At 42.0% G+C, this 13,173-nt stretch overlaps 1 protein-coding gene across 3 annotated transcripts in view; it reads right to left on the bottom strand.

The window, feature by feature from the left end:
- The window catches only part of MAP3K20 (mitogen-activated protein kinase kinase kinase 20), a 213,110-nt gene that overhangs the window by 22,047 nt on the left and 177,890 nt on the right, over positions 1-13,173 (bottom strand). For all 3 annotated transcript variants that reach the window (XM_004476783.5, XM_004476782.5, XM_071216293.1), the window contains exon 16: positions 12,689-12,781. In XM_004476783.5, the coding sequence (XP_004476840.1) occupies positions 12,689-12,781 (93 nt within the window). The remainder of the gene's footprint in view (positions 1-12,688; positions 12,782-13,173) is intronic.

Raw genomic sequence — 13,173 nt, forward strand, 5'->3', positions numbered from 1 at the left:
TTTTAGGAGTAAGTGTGTGGCTATTGGAGGACAAGACAGTATTCCACAGAACTGCTTCAGCACTGCCAATTATGTGAAAATTTTTTCTAAATTAAGATTACTGGCCAAGTAAAACAGAAACTCTTACACTGTGAACAAAAACTCCTAAACAAAACATGGTTAATGCTAAAATGAGTATCTCTTTGTAAGAAATCACTATTATCCTATTTGTGAGCTGTTCAAAATTTTTTAAACAGTCCTAAGCTAGTGCAAGTAACACCAAACATAGATATCTCCCTCTCCTTCCTATAAAAAAGACGAAAACAAATAAGGGGAAGGGGGAAGGAGGGATGAAGGAAGGAAGAGAGGAAGAGGGAGGAAGAGAAATAAAGAATCAAGATAGAGGTAAATTTTCCAAAGAGAAAAAAGGATAGAAGGTGGCACAAAAATTAAACCTCAAATATTGTGCCTTTTTTTTTTTTTTTTAAGTTCTGGGCAATTCAGAGACAGTAATCTTTCTATTTTTTTTCTACCAAAACCTTAGTGCAAATATGTACACTACAGATAAGTCTTTAAAAATCTAGGGCCAAGATTATTCAGTAAATTTCAGAAGGAAAATCATGCTTCCCGGTTTCTGTAGATCACCTTTCCCTGAAGATGAGAGATATTTAAGCTATTTTTTTAAACATATTTTGAAATTGAGGTATAATTTGCATATAATAAAATGCATAGATTTAAGTGCACAGTTCAACGGATTTTGACAAAAGTGTAGACCTGGGTAATCACCAAAACAAGCATGGTATTTCTGCCATCCCAGAAAGTTCCCTTGTGCCCTTTCCCAGGTAACCCTCCTCCACAACCAGAGGTACCCACCGTTCTCATTTCTATCTACTAATTTTGCCGGTTCTGAAACTTCACAAAAATGAATTCTTACAGAATATTCTCTTATTTGTCTGGCTTCGTTCACTCAACATAGTGTTTTTGAGATTTGTGATTGAACCCTCACAGCCTTACTGTTAGAGGTAGCACTGCCCCTATTTCAGATGAGGAGACTGAGGCTCAGGAACACAGGGATTTGTGGCAAGCTCCTGGGGTTGCCAAGTCTAATTGTGGAGGCATTGGCTTTTAAAATCCCACCCCACCGTCACTCCGCCTATAAAGAGAGAAAAAGTAAAACCACCAACGAATGCCTAGGGTTCAAGCAAAGTGGCACCTCAATCTTGAAAAAGGCCTGTATTGAGGATACACTTTAAAATTGAAAATACAGAGGTCAGAATAAACTTTTTTAGATTCAAGAGGGGGAAAAAAAAGGAAATGGTCTCATAGCAGGCAGCTGACTGTTGTGAGATGTAAGAAGGAATGCAAGATGAAATAAGAACACGATAAAAATATTGGTCGTGCTGGTATTAAAAGTAGTAAGATGTTGATGGCTTAGGCCTCTGAAGGCTCCTTTACATGTCTTGCTATTATCTAGCTCAGCTGCTGAAACCTGCTGTTTTAAAGGCAGGAGAGTTGGGCATGCCATGATCGCACCTGGGTTGTTTTTCATTCTGTCTAGTCCCACCACACTGTATTTTATTCTGCTGCCTTTAAAAGGACGATGATACAAGTACGGTTAATTTGCTTCTCTTCTTTATCTACACAGTGTCATGACCCACCACGGCTTTGTCCCACGAGATTTGTTTTTCAACCAAAAAGAAATCCACAAGAAACTCTCCCTAAAAATTCCATTAATAACCTCTTTCTGCGCATATAGGTTGCAGGGTCTGGAACTAAGAATGTTTTAATCTCTTCAGCAAAACAATGTCTCATAATGATGTACAGGACTATTGCTGTACTGATGAAGAATCATACATAATTCAGCACCTTTCACTTGGCACCGCTGTGATATCCTCATTAGCCGTGGCTCACAGCGTCTGTCAGATGGTGTCCATGCGAACGCAGGCATTACATTGTCTTTGAGATGTGCAGCTGCTTCCATGACACTGCCAGTATATAAAAACATGACGCCAGTTTGTTTTATTTAGTGCTAAACCTTCCAGTTTGTAAAAACAAGGCTGACACAGAGCCTGACATGAGGCAGTGAAAATAATTAGCTCTCATTTTCTCAGCCTCCTATTTCCTTCTCCCTGCTGTGTTCTCCTTCCACTAAACCACCACATGTCAGTCGAAATGGGAGGCAATTAGTGGGCTCATTTCAGTCCCCACAACTGTGCTGAAAAGAAAGTATTTATGATGGCACAATGAACAGCTGAAAGATTAAATAACATTTGCCTTTTGAAAAGAAAATGACTTCTAGCTAAATGGGCAATTTTTGATTATTCTCAAACAAGCTTAGAGTAGTTGGTTTTTAAAATACAAGAAAGGAAAATGAGTCATTTTTAGGTGAAAGAATCAAATAAAACTTGACACAGTAATGCAAATAACTGATGTTTTATTGCAAAATATGTAAATGCGTTATACCCTTAACAATGGCTTGTGTCTAAGGTCAAGGCAGATTGGTGCCAACTAGACACCAGTGGAGATCAGGTTGTTATATTGCCTTTTGGGGGGTTGTTATTTGAGTTAGGGATGAAAAAGGGACTTTAGGGACGCGATTGAAATAAAGTGAAACAAATCAAGTGAGACATACTTTCATATGATGCATTACATACTTGACTACCTAAAATGGTTCAGATGTTAGTTGCCATGTTCGGGAAGGGCTTTTTTTTTTTAAAGAAAAAACAACCCGAAAAACCAAAAAACAAACAAACAACAAACCCCCCCACACACACACACAAAACTGTATTTGAAACTGGAAGGTACTCAGCATTCACTTGGAAAAAAGAATAGCAAATCCTGGTATTGATTTTTGAACAACTAAGAATCAATTCTAGCTCAGATCAGGTTTCTTAAGTAATATAGAAGGTGGTATGGTTTATCTAATTACTGCTTAAAATATTTTAATACTGGGAAATTTGTGACAAATAATTGTTTACCCAAGACTCTCAACACATAAAAACAGCTCTTCTATCTGCTAAGTTCTTCTTCCACCTTCCTAGAAATGACTCCAAGAAATTCAGGTGTTTCTCCAAAAAAACACTGGTCTAGCTGATTGGTGTTGTTTCCCAGTTGGGCTACTCTCAACCCAAATCCTAAAGTCCAGGATTGATACGGTTCTCATACACCCTCTATTCTCCAGCATAGTACTTTTAGTTTCTCTTCAAATAATCTATCCCTTTTATAGTTGTCAGAACTAAAGGCCTAATTTTTGGTTCAGAAAACACAAATTGTTTTGAGTACTGTCATCTCCTCCTTGCAGAACTTACAGTGATCCCCAGATGCTTGGCAAAACCTGCTTCTAGAAAGCAAAGCTCCCCTCTATTATGATGATCTGTGGATGTTATCACGAAGCCATCAACCTATGGCTGTAACCAACATTTTTTTAAGACAGTGACAAGTTTAAATTTTGCTTCTCTGTCTCCATAAGTACAAGTCTACTTTTTCCAAATTTGAATGCCAATTTTTGGTTCATATATGGTCAGTGTATCTACATGAGGCAACAGAAAGTCAAGGAGCCAACAATGGATTCATTAGGAGTCTGGGGTTCTCCCTGAGCTCACTACACGTATTATTATAGCTGGTAACCAACAGAAATGTTTTGTTTGTTTTTGTTTTGAGGTACTGGGGGCAGGGAATTGAACCCAGGACCTCATCTGTGAGAAGCTGGTGCTCAACCACAGAACCACATCAGCTCCCCTGAGTTGATTTTTTCATGTTTTGTTTGTTGTTTGTTTTTTCAGGAGGCACTGGGAACTGAACCCGGGACTCCCATGTGGGAGGCAGGAGCTTAACCACTTGAGCCACATCCGCTCCCAGAAATGTTTATAATTTATTCTAATCTATGTTTTGTCAAGTATATGCCATCACTATTCACTATTTGAAAAGGAATTCATAATCTTGATTAAGAAGATGAGGCATGATCCAAAAGTGTGCTGGAGCCAGCTCTCATGAGCTGACTGCACTCATATCTTCCCAACTCCAAATTCAGGAATGTCAGGTAGGTAACTTGAAATTGGCAGTGGTAGGAGTGTTTCTACCATGGGAGTGTGTAAATGCTACAAATCAGAGTTGCTTTTTCCAGAGCAAGTCGCTAGACATTTCTTGGCATGTCACTGTCTATACATGACTGTCAATCTATCAGTTGTGTGATGGACTGAGCACCTCTCCCAGTTCCGCTCTTGTTCTATAGGAGGCTGTCCAGCCTGTTTGACAACATACATCACCATACTCTATAATTAGAAATCAGCAGCAAGTTATGTTGTAAAACTCTGAACTGCATTGGCTGTCAATTAAAACTTGTATAGAACCCTACCAATATAACCTTATACATTCAGGCATACAGATACAGATGGGGGGAAGCAGATATGGCTCACCTGATAGAACATCTGCGTACCATATGGAGGGTCCAGGGTTCGATACCCAGAGCCTCCTGACCCATGTGGTGAGCTGGCCCACACGCAGAGCTGCTGCGGGCAAGGAGTGCCGTACCACGCAGGGGCACACCCACATGGGGGTGCCCCACGTGCAAGGAGTGTGCCCTGCAAGGAGAGCCACCCTGCGTGACAAAACTGAAGCCCACTCAGGAGTGGCACCGTACACACGGAGAGTTAATGCAGCAAGATGATGTAACAAAAAAGAGATGCAGCTTCCCAGTACCACCGAGGGCACAAGCGGACACAGAAGAACACACAGTGAGTTGACACAGAGAGCAGACAAGCAGGGAGGGAGGGGAAGGGAAGAGAAATAAATAAAATAAACCTTAAAAAACAACAACAAAAAATATACGTGTAAGTAAATATCTTCCCCCTTCCCCCCCAAAAAAAACCCAGTTGTTTTTGGAAAATAAACTTCCCTATGCTGAATTTTTAATAAACACAAGGTGTATCAAAGTAAAGAAAAGCATACCTTTTAGTGTTCTGAAATTTACAAAAGGTGTTGGGTTTTTAACTCCCTTACAAAACCCTTTTCTTTGTTCCTTGTTATTTTATTCACGTTTATCTATCCATTTATAAAAACTACACAATAGGAAAGAAAGCCCTATTTGACAGTTTTTGATATTTCTAGTGCTCTGAGAAAGGGCCTGGAGATTCAATTAAGTTTATTAAATGCAACATTATATAAGCACTCTAATAAAGACCTACAGGCACAACACAAGCAGGAAGCATTTGTAAAAAGCAGCGTTTTTAACCTATAGATGAAACAACTGGAGAAGCAAAATTATTGATTGAGTTTCTTCCGGCGGGGAGTGGGAGAAGGGGAGCAGGCGCTAATGATGACAGTGTGGCCGGAGCGAGGGGGGAGAGCGGGAGGGAGATTGCCCCGGTGATAACCTGCGCTTTGATGGAGGCCGTTAGTTCTGCTTCCACCTCTTCAAAATGTTTCTCTCATTTCCTCTCCCTGGTTCCTTTGCCCCTTCAAAATAGCTCTCAAATCAGAAGTGATGGTCATTTGGAAGCAGGGGGGCTGGAGTCCAGAAGCCTGATTCCTAGTCAAGGGCCCGGTGTCGTCAGGATATGGGGAGAGACGGGGCGTTGATTCCGTTACTTCTGCCCTGAACGCCGTCTCTTATCGACGGCAGGAAGCCCCCTCAGACTCCGAGGGAGCCAGCCTCAGCCGGGTCTCCTCGGCCCCGCACGGGAGAGAGGAGGAAAGGAGGATGTCGGGTCAAAGGCTGTGACTGCTCAGCACTCACAGGGAACGCACGACTCCCCGAATGGCTCCTTCATAAGCCTGCTTTTGAATTTTTATGACACGAAGTCTCGAAAAGATCTTGGGGAGAAAACTGCTGGGTGGTTTGAGAGTTTATTCCTTGGCAATCTGAGACTCAATATTCCTGACTGGCAAACTTAATAAGAGTTGTAATAATAAACTCTGTGCAGTCGAATATGCCTATGAAAAAGGGTGCTTGCCACCCTGGGGGTGCGTGAAGCTGCCTGAGCGTCTGCAAGCAGCTTTCCTTTTGTGCCACGCCAAAGGCCTTCGATTATAGAACACAAGGCTCTCATCGCATGAAACAAAAACAGTGGTAATGTAGTAGACACAGCTATTAGGCAGGACGAGGAGACTTGCTCACAAGAGGCAGGGTGGCTCGGTGGGAAAGCCTTGGGCTTGGGAGTGGGCATGGCTGGGGTGAACCCAAGCCTGAGACTTGCCTCTTACTAGCTGAGAGACCCTGGGCAAGGAACGGCACCTCTCTGCTCCTCAGTTCCTCACGGGGAAGGAAGGGGGATAATCCTCCCTATATATACATTGTAATACGTACCTTTACTTGAGAAAAATGTGCTTACCACAGTGTCTGGCAGAGGTATGAAATGGTAATAATTATGAGCATTCCAAGGCCCCTAACAGAGGAAACATTCAAGTCCAGAAACTCAATTTCTACCAATTCAGTTGTCATAACTTCAAGGCTGCCTCAACATACGATGATGATATTTAAATTAACAATTCACCTCACTCTTTAAAAGTGAAACAAAACACTTTTTTTTTTCTCTCATTACAAGTGTGGTCTGTGTTCATCATAGCAGTAGGCCAAGTAAACAGATAAAACTCACTCTCGGTTATTAATAATTTAAATGGACAGTGGAATATTTGGTTGTCATGCTTTTTTCCCCCCTCAGGTTGTTTAAAAGGAAGGGAAACAGGACATTTTGGTAGGGAGAGAATTCTTGTAGGGCTTCTGGGACTAGGATCTGGACAGGCCCTGGTCACCAGGACCCCTGTGCTCTTCCTCAGGGGCCAGGGCCAGGCAGCAGGTCTTGACTGCTGTACTAGGCACAGGCACTCAAACACGAATGGCTTTCCTTGGTTCTGTGAATTAACCTGAGTTTTGTGCTATCATCCATCTGGCTATAAAATGAAGCATAAAAACAATTTAATCTGAATTCTTAGAACAAATGGTTGACCGGTCTTATGATGAAAGGTGCTTTCTTCTACATATATTTGTATTTTTCTGCATAATGTCTTTTTTGGGGGTGGGGTAGCTTGCAGTTTGATATTATTTATGAATTCCAAAAAGAGATATTATGTTTGTAAACTGGTCTGTTCCTCTGGGCATGATACCCTTTGACTGATTTAAATGCAAAGGCTTTCCCTTTACCTGATTAAATCAAGATTAGGACTTGGACTCACCACTTCATTATGGTGTGCAGGGCTGAGTCCCCACCCACTTGGTGGGCTACATACATGGACACTCAGCCAAGAACAGAAGTAGACACAGAGAAGACACACAGAGGAGAGAACTTAATTTTGATGGAGCCTCTGGAAGAAAGAGGAGCCTGATAGTTTACAGTTGACCTTGTGGAGAGACCAGAGCACCTGAGCCTGGAAAGAAACGAGCCCTGGGAAGAGAGACGATTCCTGTGCCAACCTACAGCTGAGATTGGAAGCAGGGACCATGGAGCCTTAAGAGGAAGAAGGAAGGAAAGACCAGGCAGAGATCACCCACCATCTTGCTTCAACATGGGCAACTGACTTTGGTGAGAAAGCAGCTTTGAGTTTGACTCTTTAGAGCTTTGTAAGCTTTTAGAGTAAGCTTTTACTCCAACAGATTCCTGGTACTTTGCATCAGCCCCTTTGGCTGACTAATACAAGTGGCTGCTGTTTCCATGACTTACTGTCATAAGTTATTCTCAATGGCTGCCACTAGAATATGTCTTTCATTTTACTTATTAAAGAAAAAGTGAGGGAAGTGGACATGGCTCAACTGATAGAGCATCTGTCTACCATATGGAGAGTCCAGGGCCTCCTGACCTGTGTGGTGAGCTGGCCCATGCACAGTGCTGATGCGCACAAGGAGTGCTGTGCCATGCAGGGGTGTACTTGCATAGGGGAGCCCCATGTGCAAGGAGTGCACCCCGCAAGGAGAGCCACCCCATGTGAAAAAAACACAGCCTGCCCAGGAATGGCGCCGCACACTCGGAGAGCTGACACAGCAAGATGCTGCAATAAAAAAGAGACGCAGTTTCCCAGAACCCCTGGATAATGCAAGCGGATGCAGAAGAACACACAGTGAATGGACACAGAGAGCAGACAACTAGGGGGAAGGGGAGAGAAATAAATAAAAAATAAATCTTAAAAAAAAAAAGTAAAAAAAGGAAAAGTGAAATGGCCAAGCTAGTGTCCCTGATATGAAAACTCTTAGGTTTGTAAAGGACTTCCAAAGGTCCAGTTCTTCCCTTGCAAGGCTTATTAGAGACATGAAGATAGGGGTGTACATAAAGCCTTCACCATTCCTTGAAGGTGGGTTAATAAGAACTCAGGGTTTGGGGAGGTTTTTCCTCTTGGGTTCTACTGTTAAGGGACAAGGTATCAGTATTTTCAGGTGAGGAAGTGCCAGTTCAAAGCACATATCTGAGAAAAATTTTCAGAATGATGAGGCATAAACTGGCATAACTGGATAGTTTCCAACTGGACAGTAACTTATTCTAGGATTATTTGATGAGAGTTTACAGATGGCTGAATGTCTTGGGTCAGGTATGAGAGTTGGTGCATGTTTACTGAACAGGCAAGAATGGAGTCATACTTTCTGGTTTCACTTCTGTCCTTGCCGAGTCCTAGACTGGTCACACACTTTCTCTTGCTATCTGTTTCCTAATCAGCCAGGATAATAATGTGTCTTATGCATCTCACAGAAATGCCAAGGGGATAAGTGAGATGACATTTACAAAAGACCTTGAGCTCTTTAGAAAGAAGTACTCTGTATGCATAAGCTTTAACAATTATATTGAGGAAATTAGATACAAATGTCCATCAACCTCTTCAAGCCTTGGTTCAAAAGTTATCCCTTCCAAAAAAACCTTCCCTGATTACACTTTCATTTCAGGCTCTTCTTTATACATTTAGTGCCCTGGCAATACATCCACAGTGAATCCTATACTCTTGATCTGGAAAACCTAGAAACCTGGGCACCGTCCTGCTTCATCCCTTTCACTCCACCCAGCCTCTCCTTCTCGTGGTGCTTAACAAGGGGTCAGCGAGCATGAATCCGGCTCACTGTCACCCTTCACCTGGCTGCCTGAACTGTCTCCTCATTGGTCTTTTGCACTCTTGTCTGGCCCCTTTCCAATTCATCTTCCTTTGGGCTTCTGAGAGGTTTTTGAAAAGCATAAATCTGATACTCTTTCCTGCTTAAAACCCTCTAACCTCCTTAGCTTAGCAGATCAGACAGTTTATTGCCTGGTCACCAGCTACCTCTCTGGACTTAACCGCTACCACGGTCCTTCATTTGCACCATGTTAAGTCTTCCCAGGGGGAGTGAGGCTTGAACTGAGTCATGAGGTCTCATAAAAATTAGCCCTGAGAAGAAATTAGCCCCAGCTAATGCCTGGCTTCGTGCCTCTGAGCTTGTGCTATACTGTTCCTTTTGCCTTCAATCTCTTCTCCCCTATTTAATAATTCCTAATGGAATTCTCTACTAAGAAGACTTGAATTGTCAGTAGGATGTAAAATGGTATAGTCACTGTGGAAAACAGTTTGGCGAAGTTAAACCTAGAATTGCCATATGACCCAGTGATTCTTCTAGATATACGCCCCAAAGAACTGAAAACAAGGACTCAAACAGATACCTGTACACTGATATTCCTAGCAGCATTATTCATAATACGCAAAAGATGGAAACAATCCAAGGGTCTAAATTAGTCAGCCAAAGGGGTGCTAATGAAAAATACTAGAAATCAGTTGGTTTTCATAAAGGGTATTTATTTGGGGTAGAAGTTTATACTTACTAGGCCATAAGGCATAAATTTGCTTCCTTCACCAAAGTCTATTGCCATGTGATGGAACAAAATATTTGCTGATGTCTGCGAGGGTGCAGCCTTCCTGGGTTCCTCTCTCTTGGGGCTAGCTTCTCTCTGGGCTCAGCTCCTCTGCCAGCTCTACAAGGCCAGCTGTAGACTATCAGGTGAATGGCTTGTTTCTCTTCCCAGGACCTTTTCTTTTTCCTCATGACCAAGCTCCTCTGTGTGCTTACTTCCCAGGGCTCCAGCTCAAAAAACTCCAGCTCCCTTCTCTGCAGTGCAGTTTCTCTGTGAGTCCCTGTCCACCAAGGGATTGCCTACTGATGCAGCCCAATCAAATCCTTAAGCATTATTTAATCAAGTAAAACTGAAACCTCTGAATCCGATATAATCTAATATGCCTGGGAGGGACAGACCAATTTACAAACATAATCCAATATCTATTTTTGGAATTCATAAACAATATCAAAAGGTGAGATAGCCATACAATAGAATACTATTCAGCCATAAAAAGGAATGAAGTTCTGACACAGGACAACACAGTGAACTTTGAAAACATTATGTTAAATAAAATAAGTAATCTACAAAAGGACAAATATTGTATGATTCCATTGAGATATCTAGAATAGGCAAATCCATAGTGATGGAAAGCAGGTTAGTGGTTGCCAGGAGCTGGGGGGAAGGAGGAATGGGGAGTTATTATTGCCTAATGGGTACAGAGTTCCTTAAAGGGTACAGAGTTTGGGGTGATTAAAAAGTTTTGGTGGGAAACGGATTTGGCTCAATGGATAGAGAGTCTACCTACCACATGGGAGGTCCGGGTTCAAACCGAGGGCCTCCTGACCCGTGTGATGAGCTGGCCCACATGCAGTGCTGATGTGTGCAAGGAGTGCCCTGCCACGCAGGGGTGTCCCCCGCATAGGGGAGCCCCAAGCGCAAGGAGTGCACCCCGTAAGGAGAGCTGCCCAGCGCAAAAAAAGCGCAGCCTGCCCAGGAATGCTGACACAGCAAGATGAAGCAACCAAAAGAGACAGAGATGCTGACACGGAGAGCTGACACAGCAAGATGAAGCAACCAAAAGAGACAGAGATTCCTGGTGCTGCTGACAAGAATACAAGCGAACACAGAAGAACACACAGTGAATGGACACAGACAGCAGACAACCGGGGGGGGGGGAGGGGGAGGGAAGGGGAGAGAAATAAAATAAATAAATCTTTTTAAAAAAAGTTTTGGTGGTAATGGATGGTGGTGATGGTTGCACAACATTGGGAATGTAATTAATGCCACTGAATTATACATTTTAAAAGGGTCAAAAGGGCAAATTTTATTATTTGTTATCACAATAAAGGAAAACAAAACAAAACAAAAGAATTCCATATGATGGTGAAGGATAGATGCCAGTATTTGGTCTCAAAAATTATCTGTAGCTTCTGATTTTTTACTAAAAATCTATTTCTCAGTTTTCTGCATTAAGTCATTTCTTCGTTAATCAGAAATTATTTTCTTGGTTGAGAAAACTCTCCTGACAAGTTTCTTCCAGGAAAATCCCACTTCCCAACCACCCTCCCCCTTTTTTTTTTTTTACCACCTAAAAGCTATAAAAAGGTTTAAACTCATAAATTAAGTGCCATGGAGTTGAGGATACTAAAGAAGGCAAATTAAGAGTGTGCACTGTGTTTACCATGAGATGGATGTGGGGTAGCCACAACCGTAAAATCTTAGGCTTACAAGGGCCCTTGGCTGTTGATAGAAAGAAATTCACTTTCCTGCACCCTTTTGTGAGCTGCTTCTAACAACAGAAATGAATAGACAGTGACCCATCTAAACAGGGAAAAGAAAAGTATTCATATCAGAGAAACTAATATACGGAGAAGCATTGTAGCAGGTTTCATTGACCCAAGTCCTGGGGCTCAAACAAAGGAGGTAAAGATTCCACTCAGCAGAAGCGTCAATATAGGCAAGACATTCCCTACCAAATATCTAGAAAGAACATCTTTAGAAGCCCCAGATGAAACTCAAGCCCTCCTAGCAATTTTAGATGGTTCCCCAGCATGGTTCTCCGGAATGGCCTGGGGTCAGCATGGCCTTAGTAATGCAGGACCTGCTGGGCCCTGAGCCTACCCTAGCCCTGCGAGAGCAACCCGCTACAGTTACGGTGAAAAGTAAGCGCTTAAAAGGTCCCTTGGCGTTTTCTCAAAGAAAATATACTAATAGTGCTTAGTTAAGAACATGTGTTCTGGAGTCAGAGAGACCTGTGTTCAAATTGTTATTTGGCTACTTCCCAACCATGTAACCCTTGGGCAAGTATATTTACCCTCTCAGAGCCTCAGTTTCCTCATTTATAAAATGGGGGAAATTAGCATCAACACCTCATTAGTGTATCCCTGGTACACAATAAGTGGTCAATTAATAGACATTATCATGGTTATGGTAATCCAAAGTATCACAAATCCACATAATTGTAATTCGCATACATACCCTAGGCCAAAGAATGACACAGTGAAAATCTGGCTGAATGAGTGTTGATCAATTGCCCTGCCACTCTACTGAGAGCTGATGGGTTTCCATACTGGTATTTTGCAACTGATCCTCCATAACAAACAGGAATCACAAAGCTGTGATGCTGAGAAGTATTAACTATCAGTCTGATATTCTACTTCCTCTCTCCCAGTCCATGCTTTGCTGTCTGTGTCCTTGTGGATTTGGGTGGCCTCACATTTACCTCTTGAGCTGACCAAGAGAATAAGATTCCTAGATTGGATTACAGAGGCAGCTGGCCCCCTTTCAGCTAAATTCTGTCTTATAATGTCTATAAATTTACGCACAATCAAGTTACCAGCTGGTAGTGGAGGTGTAGAAAACTGTGGAATTACAGGAGAGAAAAAGTGTACCTTAGATTGAAATTTATCCAAAGAACTTAAGAAGTGATTTACCTGTGGGCCAGTTCCTGGTTTCAAGTGAAAACCAAAAACAAGTTCAAGGTTCACTATTTTTTCCTCATTTTCTTCAGGTTCACCTCCTAAGTCCTAAAACAGAAAACCAAGCACAACTTATTCTAGACATTGTTTTTAATTTTACTTTTCATGGAAAGGAGATGATTCTCTTAGCACTAGTTTTTCCATTCTAATCTATTGTTTAAATTTGCCTATTTTTGATCATGCAATGAATTATAATTACCTAGAGCAAGAGAAATGACATAGCAAGCATGTGAGAACCTTGCCAAATGATTGCTTTCATGCACTACAAATGTAAGTCACTGTCTTGCATTTCTCACAGTGTATTTTGCTTTTTGTGCAATTTTACACTTGGAATGCACTCAGTACCTGGATATGCATTGTGAGACTTCATTTTAAGAGTTTCACAACACTCAGGATATTTATAAGCTATTTCCAAAGAGGAATTATGCTGTGCCTAGAGC

This window comes from Dasypus novemcinctus, chromosome 7 (genome assembly GCF_030445035.2).
Source record: "Dasypus novemcinctus isolate mDasNov1 chromosome 7, mDasNov1.1.hap2, whole genome shotgun sequence".
Classification (NCBI taxonomy): Eukaryota; Metazoa; Chordata; class Mammalia; order Cingulata; family Dasypodidae; genus Dasypus; species Dasypus novemcinctus.